The sequence below is a fragment of the Otolemur garnettii genome, unplaced genomic scaffold, assembly GCF_000181295.1.
Source record: "Otolemur garnettii isolate 467f Iridium unplaced genomic scaffold, OtoGar3 scaffold00140, whole genome shotgun sequence".
In the NCBI taxonomy this organism is placed as follows: Eukaryota; Metazoa; Chordata; class Mammalia; order Primates; family Galagidae; genus Otolemur; species Otolemur garnettii.
Window position 1 is genome coordinate 3,102,707 of NW_003852535.1, and position 15,677 is coordinate 3,118,383.

The 15,677-nt window shown below is 38.6% G+C and overlaps 1 protein-coding gene across 3 annotated transcripts in view; it reads left to right on the forward strand.

The window, feature by feature from the left end:
- Window positions 1–15,677, forward strand: part of LOC100965662 (solute carrier family 22 member 24-like) — a 59,585-nt gene that overhangs the window by 27,195 nt on the left and 16,713 nt on the right. For all 3 annotated transcript variants that reach the window (XM_012810615.2, XM_023518428.1, XM_023518429.1), the window contains exons 3-4: window positions 7,296–7,450; window positions 7,552–7,720. In XM_012810615.2, the coding sequence (XP_012666069.2) occupies window positions 7,296–7,450; window positions 7,552–7,720 (324 nt within the window). The remainder of the gene's footprint in view (window positions 1–7,295; window positions 7,451–7,551; window positions 7,721–15,677) is intronic.

Here is a 15,677-nt window from a genome sequence, read left to right on the forward strand (position 1 = left end):
CATCACATAAGCAAATTAAAAAACAAAGACCATATGATTCTCTCAATTGATGCTGAAGAAGCTTTTGATAATATCCAGCATCCTTTCATGATCAGAACACTTAAGAAAATTGGTATAGAAGAGACATTTCTTAAACTGATAGAGGCCATCTACAGCAAACCCACAGCCAACATCATATTGAATGGAGTTAAATTGAAATAATTTTCACTTAGATCAGGAAAAAGGCAAGGTTGCCCATTGTCTCCACTGGTTTTCAACATTGTAATGGAAGTCTTAGCCTTAGTAATCAGGCAAGAAAAGATGATCAAAGGTATCCATATAGGGTCAGAAGAGATCAAACTTTTACTCTTTGCAGATGTTATGATTGTATATCTGGAAAACACTAGGGATTCTCCTAGAAAACTCTTAGAAGTGATCAAGGAATATAGCAGCGTCTCAAGTTTCAAAATCAACACTCATAATTCTGTAGCCTTTATGTACACCAACAATAGTCAAGCTGAAAAAACAGTCAAGGACTCTATTCTGGTCACAGTAGTGCCAAAGAAGATAAAATATTAGGGAGTTAACAAAGGATGTGATAAAGAAAACTATGAAACTCTAAGAAAAGAAATAGCTGAAGATGTTAACAAATGGAAAAACATACCATGCTCATGGCTGGTAAGAATCAGCATTGTTAAAATGTCCATACTCTCTAAAGCAATATACAGTTTTATTGCAATCCCTATTAAAACTCCACTGTCTTACTTTAAAATCTCAAAAAAATAATACTTTGTTTTATATGGAATCAGAAAAAACCTTGAATAGCCAAGATATTACTTAGAAATAAAAACAAAGAGGGAGGAATTATGCTACCAGACCCCAGACTATACATAAATCAATAGGGATCAAAACAGCATGATACTGGCACAAAAACAGAGAGATAGATGTATGGAACAGAATAGAGAACAAAGAGATGAACCCAGCTACTTACCATTATTTTATCTTTAATAAGCCAATTAAAAAACATTCTTTGGGGAAAAGATTAGCTATTTAACAAATGGTGCTGGGTTAACTGAGTGGTGACCTGTAGAAGACTGAAACTGGACCCACACCTCTCACCATTAATTAAGATAGATTCTCACTGAATTAAAAATTTAAACTTAAGACATGAAACTATAAAAATACTAGAAGAAAGTGTAGGAAAAACACTTGAAGAAATCAGCCTGGGCAAATATTTTATGAGGAGGACCCCTGGGCAATTGAAGCAGTGCCAAAAAACACTGCTGGGACCTGATGAAACTAGAAAGTTTCTGTGCAGCCAAGAACACAGTAAATAAAGCAAGCAGACATCCCTCAGAATGGGAGAAGATATTTGCAAGTTATGTCTCCTACAAAGGTTTAATAACCAGAATCCACAGAGAACTCAAGTGTATTAGCGAGAAAGGAACAAGCAATCCCATCTCAGGGTGGGCAAGGGACTTGAAGAGAAACTTCTCTGAAGAAGACAAGCACATCGCCTACAGACATATGAAAAAATGCTCATCATCCTTAATCATCAAAGAAATGAAAATCAAAACTACTTTGAGATATCATCTAACTCTAGTAAGATTAGCCCACATCACAAAATCCCCAAACTAGAGATGTTGGCCTGGATGTGGAGAAAAGGGCACCCTTTTGCACTGCTGGTCGGAATGCAAACTAATAAATTCCTTTTGAAAAAATGTTTGGAGAACACTTAGAGATCTATTAATAGATCTTCCATTTGATCTTTCAATTCTTCTACTAGGTATATATCTAGAAGACCAAAAATAACATTATAACAAAGATATATGTACCAGAATGTTTATTGAAGCCCAATTCATAATTGCTAAGTCATTGAAGAAGTCCAAGTGCCCATCGACCCACGAATGGATTAACAAATTGTAGTATATGTGTACCATGGAATATTATGCAGCCTTAAAGAAAGATGGAGACTTTACCTCTCACATATTTACATGGATGGAGCTGGACCATATTCTTCTTAGCAAAGTATGTCAAGAATGGAAGAAAAAGTATCCAATGTATTCAGCCCTACTATGAAACCAATTTATAGCTTTCTCATGAAAGCTATAACCCAATTATAGCCCAAGAAGAAGGGGAAAGGGAAGAGGGAGGGGAGGGGAGGGGGGAGGATGGGTGGAGAAAGGGTGGTTGGTGGGACCACACCTATGGTGCATCTTACAAGGGTACATGTGAAATTTACTAGGTGTAGAATATAAATGTTTTAACACAATAACTAAGAAAATGCCATGAAGGCTATGTTAGCCAGTTTGATGAAAATATTTCAAATTGTATATAAAAACCAGCACATTGTACCCCATCATTGTATCAATGTACAATGATTTATTGTATGATTTAATTAAAAAAATTTAAAATAGCACATTGTACCCCATTATTGTATTAATGTACAATGATTAATGTATGATTTAATTTAAAAAAATTTAAAACAAGAAAATATGTAAATAAATCCAGATGACTCTTTAAAAAAGGAAAGAAAGAAAGAAAAAGAAAACAGAAAGAAGCAAGTCAGAAACCTAATAGGCCATCTTAACCAATTGGAAGAGAAAAATCAAACCAATCCCAAAAACAGCACAAGTAATGAAATAATAAAAATTATAGTAGAATATAATTAAATTGAAAACAAAAATGTCATTCAGATTAAGGAAACAAAAATTTGGTTATGTGAAAGGTTAATAAGATTGATAAACCTTTGGCTAGATTATCCAGAAACAAAAAAATAAAATCTCTAATGACTTCAATCAGAAACAATAAAGGAGAAATAACAACAGATACCTAGAAATTAAAAAAATCTTTAATGATTAGTATAAAAACTCTATTCTGAGAAATATGAAAATATGGAGGAAATGGACCAATACCTGGAAGCATATCATCTTCCTAGACTTAACCAGAAAAAAGTAGAAAATTTTTTTATTAAATCATAGCTGTGTACATTAATGCAGTCATGAGGTACAGTGCGCTGGTTTTATATACAATTTGAAATATTTTCACCAAACTGGTTAACAGCCTTCATGGCATTTCCTTAGTTATTGTGTTAAGACATTTATATTCTACATTTAGAAAGATTCATATGTACCCTTGTAAGATGAACCATAGGTGTGATCCTGCCAATCACCCTCTCTCCACCCAAACTCTCCCCCCTCATCCCCATATTCTTGGACTATAATTGGGCTATAGCTTTTGTATAAAAGCCATAGATTAGTTTCATAGTAGGGCTTAGTACATTGGATACTTTTTCTTCCAAATGCAAATCAAAACTACTTTGAGATATCATCTAACTCCAGTAAGATTAGCCCACATCACAAAATCCCACACCAGAGATGCTGGCATGGATGTAGAGAAAGAGGAACACTTCTACACTGCTGGTGGGAGTGCAAACTAATACATCCCTTTTGGAAAGATGTTTGGAGAACACTTAGAGAACTAAAATAGACCTGCCATTTGACTCTGCAATTCCTCTACTAGATATATATCCAGAAGATCAAAAATCACATTATAACAAAGATATCTGTACCAGAATGTTTATTGCAGGCCAATTCATAATTGCTAAATCATAGAAGAAGCCCAAGTGCCCATCAATCCATGAATGGATCAATAAATTGTGGTATATGTATACCATGGAATATTATGCAGCCTTAAAGAAAGATGGAGACTTTACCTCCTTCAAGTTTACATGGATGGAGCTGGAACATATTCTTCTTAGCAAAGTATCTCAAGAAGTAGAAATTTTGAATAGATCTATAGCAAGCACTAAAATTGATAACCTTTTGGCTAGATTAACTAGAAACAGAAAGTAAAATCTCGAATAATGTCAATCAGAAATGATAAAGGGGAAATAACTCATGCCACAGAGATACAAGAGATTATCTCTGAGCACTACAAGAAACTCTATGACCAGAAATTTGACAATGTGGAGGAAAAGGATTAATACCTGGGATCACATCCTCTTTCTGAATTTCATCAAGAAGAAATAGATCTCTTGAACAGATCAATTTTAAGAACTGAAATTGAAGAAACAATAAAAAATTTCCCAACAACAACAAAAAAATCCCTGGTGCAACTGGCTTCCCACTGGAATTCTATCACACCTTCAAAAAGAGCTTATTCCCATACTGCAGAAATTATTCCAAAAAATTGAGAAGGAAGGATTCTTCCCCAACACTTTCTAGAAGCAAACATTACCCTGCTACCAAAACCAGGAAAAGATCCAACTAAAAAGGATAACTTCAGACCAATTACACTAATGATTATAGATGCCAAAATTCCCAATAAAATCCTAGCCAATAGATTACAGCTACACACTAAAAAATTCATTAATCATGATCAAATGGTTTCATCCCGGGGTTATAAGGCTGATTTAACATACGCAAGTCCATAAACATATTGACCATATAAACAGAAGCAAAAAGAAAGTCCATATGATCCTCTCAATAGATTCAGAAAAAGCATTCAATAAAATTCAGCATCCGGTTCTAATTAGAATACTTAAGAGTATAGGCATAGGTGGCATACTTCTTAAACTGCTTGAAGACATGTATGACGAACCCACAGATAATATTATAGTTAATGGAGTAGAACTAAAAGCTTTTCCACTTAGAACTGGAACCAGACAAGGTTGTCCTCTATCACCACTACCATTTAACATGATGCTGAAAGTTCTAGCCAATACAATCCGGCAAGAGAAGGGAATAAAGGGCAGCCAAATAGGTGCAGAGGAGGACAAACTCTCACTCTTTGCTGATGATATAATCGTATACTTAGAGAATCCCAATGACTCAACCATGAGACTCCTGGAAGTGATCAAAAAATACAGCAATGTCTCAGAATATAAACCAATGTCAATAAATCAGTAGCCTTTGTATATGCCAATAACAGCCAAGACAAGAAGCTAATCAAAGGCACAATTCCTTTCACAGTAGTTTTTAAAAAATAAAATCCCTAGGAATATGAATAACAGAAGAGGTGAAGGACCTCTACAAAGAAAATTATGAAACCCTAAGAAAAGAAATAGCACAGGATATTAACAAATGGAAGAACATACCATGCTCATGGCTGGGAAGAATCAACATTGTCTATACTACCATAGTATAGTATACTATAACATGAAAATGTCTATACTACCCAAAGATCATACTTTCAAGGTTTGGAAAACACAATCCTTCATTTTGTATATAACCAGAAAAAAAAACATATAGCCAAGGCAATTCTTAGTAATCAAAACAAAGCTGGGGTATCACCATACCAGACTTTAGGCAAGGCCATAGTAGTCAAAACAGCATGGTATTGGCACAAAAACAAATACATAGAGATTTGGAAGTGAATAGAAAATAAGGAGATGAAATTAACCTCCTATAGCCACCTAATCTTTGATAAACCAAATGAGAACATATATAGGGGAAAAGAACATACACCATTAATAAATGGTGGTGGGAGAACTGGAAAATCACATGTAAAAGATGGAAACTGGACCCATACCTCTCACCACTTACAAAAATTGATTCAAGATGGATAAAAGATTTAAGTATAAGGCACAAAACCAATAAAAATCCTTGAAGAAAGTGTGGGGAAAACACTTGAAGATATCAACCTGAGGAAAGATTTTATGTAGAAGAGTTCTGTGGCAATTGCAACAACAACAAAAATAAACAAATGGGACTTAATTAAACTGAAAAGCTTCTGTACAGCTAAGGAAACAACAACCAAAACAGACAGCCTTCATAATGGGAAAAGATATTTGCATATTATGAATTGGACAAAAACTTGATAACTAGAATATATAGAGAACTCAGATTAATCTACAAAATCAGCCAACAATCCCTTATATCACTGGACAAGAGAGATGAATAGAACCTTCTCTGAAGAAGTCAGACAAACAGCTAACAAACGTATTTTTAAGATGCTCATTTAATTATCACAGAAATGCAAATCAAAATCACTCTGAGATTTCATCTAACTCCAGTAAGATTAGCCCACATCTGGCTCAGCGCCCACAGCACAGTGGTTATTGTGCCAGCCACATACACCGAGGGTGGTTGGTTCAAATCTGGCCCAGGTCAGCTAAACAACAATGACAACTGCAACAAAAAGTAGCTGGCATTGTGGTGGGCATCTATAGTCCCAGCTACTTGGGAGACTGACGCAAGAGAATCGCTTAAGCCCAAGAGTTTGAGGTTGCTGTGAGGTGTGATGCCACAGCAGTCTACCTAGGGTGACATAGTGAGACTCTGTCTCAACAACAACACAACAAAAACAAAAGATTAGCCCACATCAGAAAGTCCCAAAACTGCAAATGCTGGTGTAGATGTGGAGAGAGGGAAACACTTCTACACTCCTGGTGGGATTGCAAACTAATACTACGTTTATAGAAATAAGTATGGAGAAGTCTCAAAGAACTAAAAGTTGACCTTCCATTTGATCCTGTAACCCTATTACTAGATATCTACCCATAAGAATACAAATCATTTTACAGCAAAGACAATTGCTCCAGAATGCTTAATGTAGCTCAGTTCATAATTGCCAAGTGATGGACGCAACACAATGCCCATCAACTTGTGAATGGATCAACAAATTGTGGTATATGTATACCATGGAATACTATTCAGCCATAAAAAATATGGAGACTTTACATATTTTATGTTTACCTGGATGGAGGTAGAACACATTCTTCTTAGTAAAGTAGCTCAATAATGGGGGAGGGGAAGCATCCAATGTACTCAATATTAATATGAAACCAATATATAAACACAAACTCATATGAATGATAAAACATACATACAATCTAGCAAGGGGGAGGGAACTAGAGAGAGGGGTAAGAAGGAGGGTAGGGCGATTGGTGTGAGGAGGGAGGGCAGCTCACATAATGTGCACGACGCAAGGGTATGTTTCAAAATAACTAAGAGTAAATTTTAAATGTATAACAACAAAAAATAAGTAAAGTGAGGTGATGTATATGTTAATCAGTTTGATTTAAGCATTCCACATTTTATATCAAATCATCACATTGTACCCCATAAATGTATACAGTTATGATTTTAATTAGAAATCATAATAAATTAAAAATTAAGTTACAATCACTCAGAAAAATAAGAAACTGCATGAAAAAGCCAATATATGAATTTAATTAAAAATTAAATAAAAAATAAAAGAAGCCATTAAAAAACGAAAATCATTAAAAAAATTTCAAGATGTGCCATGTGTATCAAGTTTTCCACATATTATTTTTGTTTGTAAATAATCTTATCTGGTTCAATATTTTTTAGGTTTGGACGGAAGATCATGTGCAGATTGTCTCTCCTGCAGCTGGCCATCTCTGACACCTGTGTAGCCTTTGCCCCCACCTTTCTCATTTACTGCTTACTACGCTTTTTGGCAGGGTTCTGTGTTGTGAATATTACAGTAAACCTCTTTAGTATGGGTAAGCTACTAATTTGAGTCTTTTATTATCTACATGCCTTGAATTGACCTTGAAATTACCCTTTGTCTGAAATTACTATTACAATTTATGTTTTCTTCCAGTGTTAGAGTGGATAAGTCCCCAGGCACAATCTATGGCTGTAATGCTGCTATTGAGTTCCCTTAGTATTGGGCAGATGTTCCTAGGAGGAATGGCTTTTGCCATTCGAGATTGGCGCACACTGCAACTGACCATGTCTATACCCATGTTTGTCTTGTTCTTGTTCTCCAGGTAAGGACAATCTCCATTTTTTTTTTCTGCCTATAAAGGAAGCTATGGTGGGAACTGAGAGGAGGATCCTGACACTTGGAATCTGTTCACTCCCTGGGCTGGTCCTGACCCAGGGTCCCTATTAACTGCTATTATGGCATATGAGAAACAATGGATAAACTAGAATAACAAAGTATCTGGGAGGCTGGCACTTTGTAGTCATTGTTAGGTTTGGACCAAGTTACCAAAGTTACCAAGTTACTTTTCTTATTTCAAAAAATTACCACCTTGTCATGGAGCATGTATATTATTGATTTGACTTTAGAAATGCCATGTGTTATGAGACAGAGATGATTTGGGGATATTTGACATTGTGAGATTGGACAAAAGGAAAGGGCATAAAGTGGGCCAGAATCACAGAATAAAGCAGACTTCACTCACTGTCTGATGGGAAAGATCAAAAGTTGTGGATACAGGCTCACTAAAGGATGAACTTATAGGAGCAAACATTGTGAATCATCAGAGAAGCAACTGAAGGTACCCAATGAGGAGGAGAGAGAGGCAGGATGATAAACTCAGTAATATTGCAAGATAACTGGGGGAAGCATCGGCAGATAAGGAAAGGGTAGAGGAGAGATCTGGGGCTCCACACTTCCCAAGAAGATAGTGCAAGGCAAGCTTTGAGGGGATTCCCCCACCATAACAGGCTTCAGAACTGATCAGGGAGCTGCTTGGAGACTGCGCAGCAGCATTTCACCAGAAAATAGACATAGTGGAGTCCCAGCAATTCCTGGTCTCAGATACATTGTAATAGATGCTATACTGACCTCTCAGGACCAGGACACCCACTCTACAGAGGGGTCAGCTCAACTGCTACACCCTATACCCCAGCCAGGCCAGAGAGGGATCAGGGAAGGCCGGTGCTCTCATGTGCCCTGTGACTGAATGCTGTGAAACCTCTGAACTGCCCCACTAGTTTATGCCCAGTGACCTAGGCAGAGCAGGCATCCACTGACCCTCAGTATCTGCTGCTATAACCTTACCAAATTGACAGCACTGCTGCTACAACATTAGTAGCACGAGAGTAGCTGTCACAGGCCCACCTGTGTAGAGGGAGAGCCCCAGCCACTGCAACTCTCCAGCAGTACACAGCAAATCTCCCAGGCCTCACCCAGCCACCACAGTGCAAGAAGCCAATCCACAACTGGCCACTCTCCTCCAATCTGTACAGGCATGTTACAAGGTCCCTTGGCCTTTCCAGGTGCCTCCCAAGATCTTGCGAACCATATAGGCACCCACCAAGGTGCCATGACAATCCCCAGCTCTGGTGCAGTCCTGCGACAGACCCAGGCACTTGAGAATGTCCTGTGAATTACCTTGACACCAGATGTGGCCACAAAATGCACCCAGGAATCCTAGAAAGCTTCAAAAATGGCCCAGGTTTTTGTCAAGTTCCACCTACCCACCCAAATCCTGTATCTCAACTTGGCTGCCTGAAAAGGTCCCACAACACATGCAAGTGCCCCCAGGGACCCACCTAGGTACTGACTAAGGGTGGGTTGGGTCAACCAACACAGTCCTGCATCCAGCCCAGGCACCTGCCTAGGTCCCAAAATCCAAGCAAGAGCCTGTCAAGGTTCCAAGACAAGCACAGGCACTGGCCAAGGATCTTTAATATTAACAGACTCTAGTCAAGGTCCACTGACCTGCCCCATCATCAGCTGTGGTTGTATGAGGCATCCTGAAATCTGCTGTGTGCTCTACAAGGTCACAATGCTCACCTCCATGGGGAAGGATTTGCATATCCATGTTAAGGGTTTCTGACAGTAGCCTGGGGAAAAATGACACAAACTTAAATAAATATCCCCAGCACAGGCTTGTACTGCGACACACACACACAGGAAAGTGGGATGTGTGGCTTGGCGCCTGTAGCTTAGTGGCTGGGGCACCAGCCACATACATTGGAGCTGGCAGGTTTGAACCCAGCCTGGGCCTGCCAAACAACAGTGACAACCACAACAAAAAAATAGCTGGATGTTGTGGCAGGCGCCTATCGTCCCAACTACTTGGGAGGCTGAGGCAAGAGAATTGCTTGAGTCCAAGAGTTTGGGGTTGCTGTGAGCTGTGACACCACAGCACTCTACTATGGGTGACATAGTGAGACTCTATCTCAAATAAATAAATAAATAAATGAGAAAGAAAAAAAGGAAGAAAATGGGAAGTGGCAGGCAGGAGAGCAGCTGAATTATAGGATTTCAGTGCATCCCCTCCTCTTTCCCTGGGTAGGTCCTCCAAAGTAGGATACAAAAACTTTATCTAGGACTATTCCTCTTCTCATTAACTGTCAGAGTTCCCAATAAAGCTGAAAAGATGTACCCCAAACCTGCCAACCTTAACTTAAGAGAAAGATTTCAAATAATAAGCAACCAGCAAAAGAATCCAGGCAATATGGAAAACCAAGCAAGCTCAACATCCTCCAGCAACTAGTACAGATCCACAGCAATGGACCTAAAAGTAAAGAAAATTGTCAAAATGTCAGAAATGAAATTCATAATATGGATGGCAAACAAGAGAAATGGGATTAAAGGGAAAGTTTAAAACTAACACAAACCAAATAAATACTTCAGTACATTAATGAAAACTATGAAAACATGGTTAAAGAGACAGACAACATAAGAAAGAATATAATTGACTTTAAGGAACTGAGTCATTTAGTTATTAAAATATAAAAAAAATAGCATAAAGCTTCAAAAACAGGCTAGACCAAGGAGAAGAAAGAAAATCTCAAAGCTTGAAAACAAAAGAATTTGAACTAAACTGGTCAGTCAAACATGAAAAGAAATAGAACAAAACAAACAAAAAAACAAATAAACAAAAACCAAAGCGGAATTGACAATCACTAAGAACAACAAGAAACTGCATGAATGGCTTGGCACCTGTGGTTCAAGTGGCTAGGGGGCCAGCCACATACACCTGAGCTAGTGGGTTCAAATTCAGCCCAGGCCTGCCAAACAACAATGATGGCTGCAAACAAAAAATAGCCAGGCAGGGTGGTGCCTGTGGCTCAAAGGAGTAGAGCACTGGCCCCATATGCCAGAGGTGGTGGGTTCAAACCCAGTCCCAGACAAAAACTGAGAAAAATAATAATAATAATAGCCAGGCATTGTGGTGGGTGCCTATAGTCCCAGCTACTTTGGAGGCAGAGGCAGGAGACTCGCTTGAGCCCAGGAGCTGGAGGTTGCTGTGGCTATGATGCCACAGCACTCTACCCAGGGAGACAGCTTGAAGCTCTGTCTCAAAAAAGAAAAAGAAAAGAAACTACATGAAAAAAGCCAATATATGAATTTAGGTAGTATAGAGGGATAAGAAGGAAAAGCAAAGAAAACCTATTCAAGGAAATGATTTAGAAGACTATCCCTGGTGTTGCCAGAGAATAAGATATGCAGATAGAATATGCTCATCAAACTCTGGGAAGGTCCATAGCAAATAGGATATCTTGAAGACACATAGATATCAACCTTGACAAAGTCAAATTGAGGGAGAAAATTCTATAAGCTGCAAGGTCAAAGCAACAACTAATACTCAAAGGGAAACCCATCTAATTTAGGTCTTAGATTTGGTCTTTTGTGCAATTTTAATTAATTCTGTGTATGGTATTGGACAAGGTCCACCTTCACTTTTTGCATGTATATATTCAACTTTCCCAGCACTATTTGTTGAAAAAGACTATTTAGCCCATTAATACTCTCAGCAAAAATCTTTTAGTTATGTATATTAGGAATTATTTCAGGCCTCTCCATTCTATTCTATTGGTAGTACCACATTGTACTGATACTGTAGCTTTGTTAGAAGTTTTGAATTTAGGAAGTGTGAGTCCTCCACCACTGTTTTTTGAAAGATTGTTTTGGTTATTTGGGGTCTCATGAGATTTCATGTGAATTTTATGATGGGTGCTTCAGAAAAGAAAGTCATTGAAATTTTCATAGGTATTGCCTGTGTAGATTGCTTTGAATAGAATTGTCATCTTAATATTAAGATATCAATATTAAATCTCTCAATCTAAAAATGTAAAATATATTTATATATTTTTCTTCTTTGATTTCTTCTAGTGGTGTTTTATAACTTTAATTCTACATGTGTACAAACTCCTTAAGATAATACAAATCCTGCACCTGGTGTGCCCAGATCTGCTTGCTAGTGCTGTGTGCATCCTGTGGGCAGTGGTGGAGGGTTCCTCCACTCTGGGCATGCCCAGAACTGCTTGCTAGAGCCATGCACACCCCACAGGCAGCAGCAGAAGAGTCCCCAGCTCTGGGCGGGCCCAGAATTGCTTGCTAGGGCTGCACACAATACGCAGATGGCGGTAGAGGAGTCCCCAGCTCCAGCCAGGCCCAGAACTGTTTGCTAGAGCCATGTGTGTGGCACGGGCAGTGGAGGAGCTCTCCACTCCAGCCTCCTGCATGGGTGGTCCCAGATCTGCTTGCTAATGCCATGCATACCGCAGGCCGAGGCAGAGGAGTTCCCCGTTCCAGGCACCTGTTCTGGGTAGGCCCAGAACTGCTTGCTAAAGCCATGTACGCCCTGCAGGGCGACAGAGGAGTCCCCCACTCTGGGTGGGCTCAGAACTGCTTGTTAGAGCCCCATGTGACCCGCGGGCAGTGGTGGAGGAATCCCCAGCTCCAGGCAGGTACAGAACTGCTTGATGGAGCTGTGGCCATCCCCCAGGTGGTGGCAGAGGAGTTCCCTGCTCCAGGCACCTGCAAGGGGGATGGGGGGTGCCCAGAACTGCCAGAGCTGTATGTTCCCAGCATCCCTGGCCAGCTGCCCAAGAACTACGAGAGGACGGTCAGCTGAGAGGGAACCATACTAGAACAGCAGTACCCCAAGGTGAAGAGCAGTAGCCATAGCAGTGGGAATAATAAGGCCCACACCCCCGAGGCTCTTCTGGACAGACATGCTCTGCATCTCAGGGTAACCAGAGGAAGCTGGCATCTTCTCCAGTGGAGGCCACTGACTGAACAGTTCTGGTATGGTCTCCACATGGTGTAAATTCAGCGTGGGGTGGAATCAGCAGAAAAACTCTGGTAATTCGAATAACCAGAGTAGATCAACTCCCCCGAGGAAGGATGAGGCAGATGCAATTGAAGATCCCATCCATAAACAGATGGCTGAGGTGTCAGAAATTGAGTTCAGAATTTGGATAGCAAATAAGATTAACAGAATGGAAGAAAGGAGGGAATTAGAATTTCAAGAAATTATTCAAAAGATATCTCAAGAAATTATTCAGAATATGTCTCAAGAATTCAGTGATTTCAAAGATAAAATGACCAAAGATTTTGAAACACTGAGGCAAGAGATTGTAGCCCTCAAAGGTCTGAAAAATATGGTAGAATCCCTCGGTAACAGAATGGAGCAGGCAAAAGAAAGGATCTCTGACATTAAAGATAAAGCTTCTGAACGGGTCCAAGGGTGCAAGGATGAAGATAAATGGAGAGCAAAAATGGATCACTCTCAGAGAGCTCTGGGATAAACTAATATTTGTCTTATAGGAATCCCTGGAGACGACAAAGTGGCTTCACAAAGCACAGGGCTCTACTTCATGAAATTATGAAAGAGAACTTTCCAGACGTGCCAAAAGCATCTGAAATTCAGATAGCAGACAGTTTCAGAACCCCAGCGCAACTCAACCTGAACAAGACATTACCCCAGGGACATCAAATTAACTTCACTAAAGTTAATATGAAAGAGAAAATTCTGAAAGCAGCTAGATGTAAAAAAACCATAACCTACAAGGGGAAGAATATTAGAATGACTGCTGATCTCTCTGCTGAAAACTTTCAGGCTAGAAGAGGGTGCTCATTGACTTTTAACCTCCTAAAACAAAATAACTTTCAACCCAGGATCCTGTATCCAGCTAAACTGAGTTTAATTTATGATGGAGAAATTAAATACTTTAATGGTATTCACATGTTGAAGAAACTTCCTATAACTAAACCAGCCCTCCATGATATCCTCAGTCCTATCCTCCATAATGACCAGTGCAATCCTCCACCACATAAGTAAAGTCACAAAGAAAATTTTGATCAAAGTCCAACTTCCACAGTGGCAAAAGGATTAAAGATGTAAACTGGACTTTTGAAAAACTCAATACCCAAAATTATACCAGGTTTATCAATATTCTCAATCAAGGTGAATGGCTTAAATTGCCATCTAAAGAGGTACAGTCTGGCTGACTGGATACAAAAACTCAGGCCAGATATCTGCTGCATACAAGAACCCCATCTTACCCTAAAAGATAAATATAGACTCAAGGTGAAGGGATGGTCATCTATATTCTAGACAAATGTAAAGCAGAAAAAAGCAGGTGTTGCAATTTTATTCGCAGATACAATAGAATTTAAACCAACAAAATTAATCAAGGATAAAGATGGACACTTTATATTTGTTAAGGGTAATACTCAATATGATGAGATTTCAATTATAAATATTTATGCACCCAACCAGAATGCAGCTCAATTTATAAGAGCTTCTCTAATAGACATGAGCAAATTGATTTCTCCCAGCTCCATCATAGTTGGAGATTTTAATACTCCTTTGGCAGTGTTAGATAGATCCTCCAACAAGAAGCTTAGCAAAGAAATTTTAGATTTAAACTTAACCATTCAGCATTTGGATTTAATGGACATCCATAGAACATTTCATCATAAAAAAACGGAATACATATTTTTCTCATTGGCCCATGGAACATACTCCAAAATCAACCACATTTTAGGTCACAAGTCTAACCTCAGCAATTTAAAAGAATAGAAATTATTCCTTGCATCTTCTCAGACCATCATGGAATAAAAGTTGAACTCAGTAACAATAGGAATCTGCAGACTAATACAAAAACATGGATGATAAATAACCTTATGCTGAATGATAGGTGGGTCAGAGATGAGATCAAGAAGGAAGTTACCAAAATTTTGGAACAAAATGATAATGAAGATACAAGTTACCAGAACCTCTGGGATACCGCAAAGGCAGTCCCAAGAGGGAAATTTATAGCACTGCAAGCCTTCCTCAAGAAAATGGAAAGTGAGGAAGTTAACAACTTAATGGGACATCTCAAGCAACTGGAAAAGGAAGAACACTCCAATCTGAAACCCAGCAGAATAAAAGAAATAACCAAAATTAGAGCTGAATTAAATGAAATTGAAAACAAAAGGATTATATAACAGATCAATAAATCAAAAAGGTGGTTCTTTGAGAAGGTCAATAAGATAGATAAACCTTTGGCCAACCTAACCAAGAAAAAAAGAGTAAAATCACTAATCTCATAAATCAGAAATGGTAAAGATGAAATAACAACAGATCCCTTAGAAATTCAAACAATCCTTAATGAATATTACAAGAAACTTTATTCTCAGAAATATGAAAATCTGAAGAAAATTGACCAGTACTTGGAAGCATGCCACCTTCCAAGTCTTAGCCAGAAGGAAGTGGAAATGTTGAACAGACCTATAGAAATTTCTGAAATAGCATCAACTATACAAAATCTCCCTAAAAAGAAAAGCCCAGGACCAGATGGCTTCACGTCAGAACACTACCAAACCTTTAAAGAGGAACTAGTACCTATCCTACTCAACCTTTTCCAAAATATAGAAAAAGATGGAATACTACTCAATACATTCTATGAAGCAAACATCACCTTGATCCCCAAACCAGAAAAAGACCCAACAAGAGAAGAAAATTACAGGCCAATATCACTAATGAATATTGATGCAAAAATATTCAACAAGATCCTAACAGATTCCAGCAACACATCAAACAAATTACACACCACGACCAAGTGGGTTTTATCCCAGTATCCCAAGACTGGTTCAACATATGTAAATCCATAAACGTAATTCATCACATAAACAAATTAAAAAACAAAGACCATATGATTCTCTCAATTGATGCAGAAAAAGCTTTTGATAACATCCAGCATCCCTTT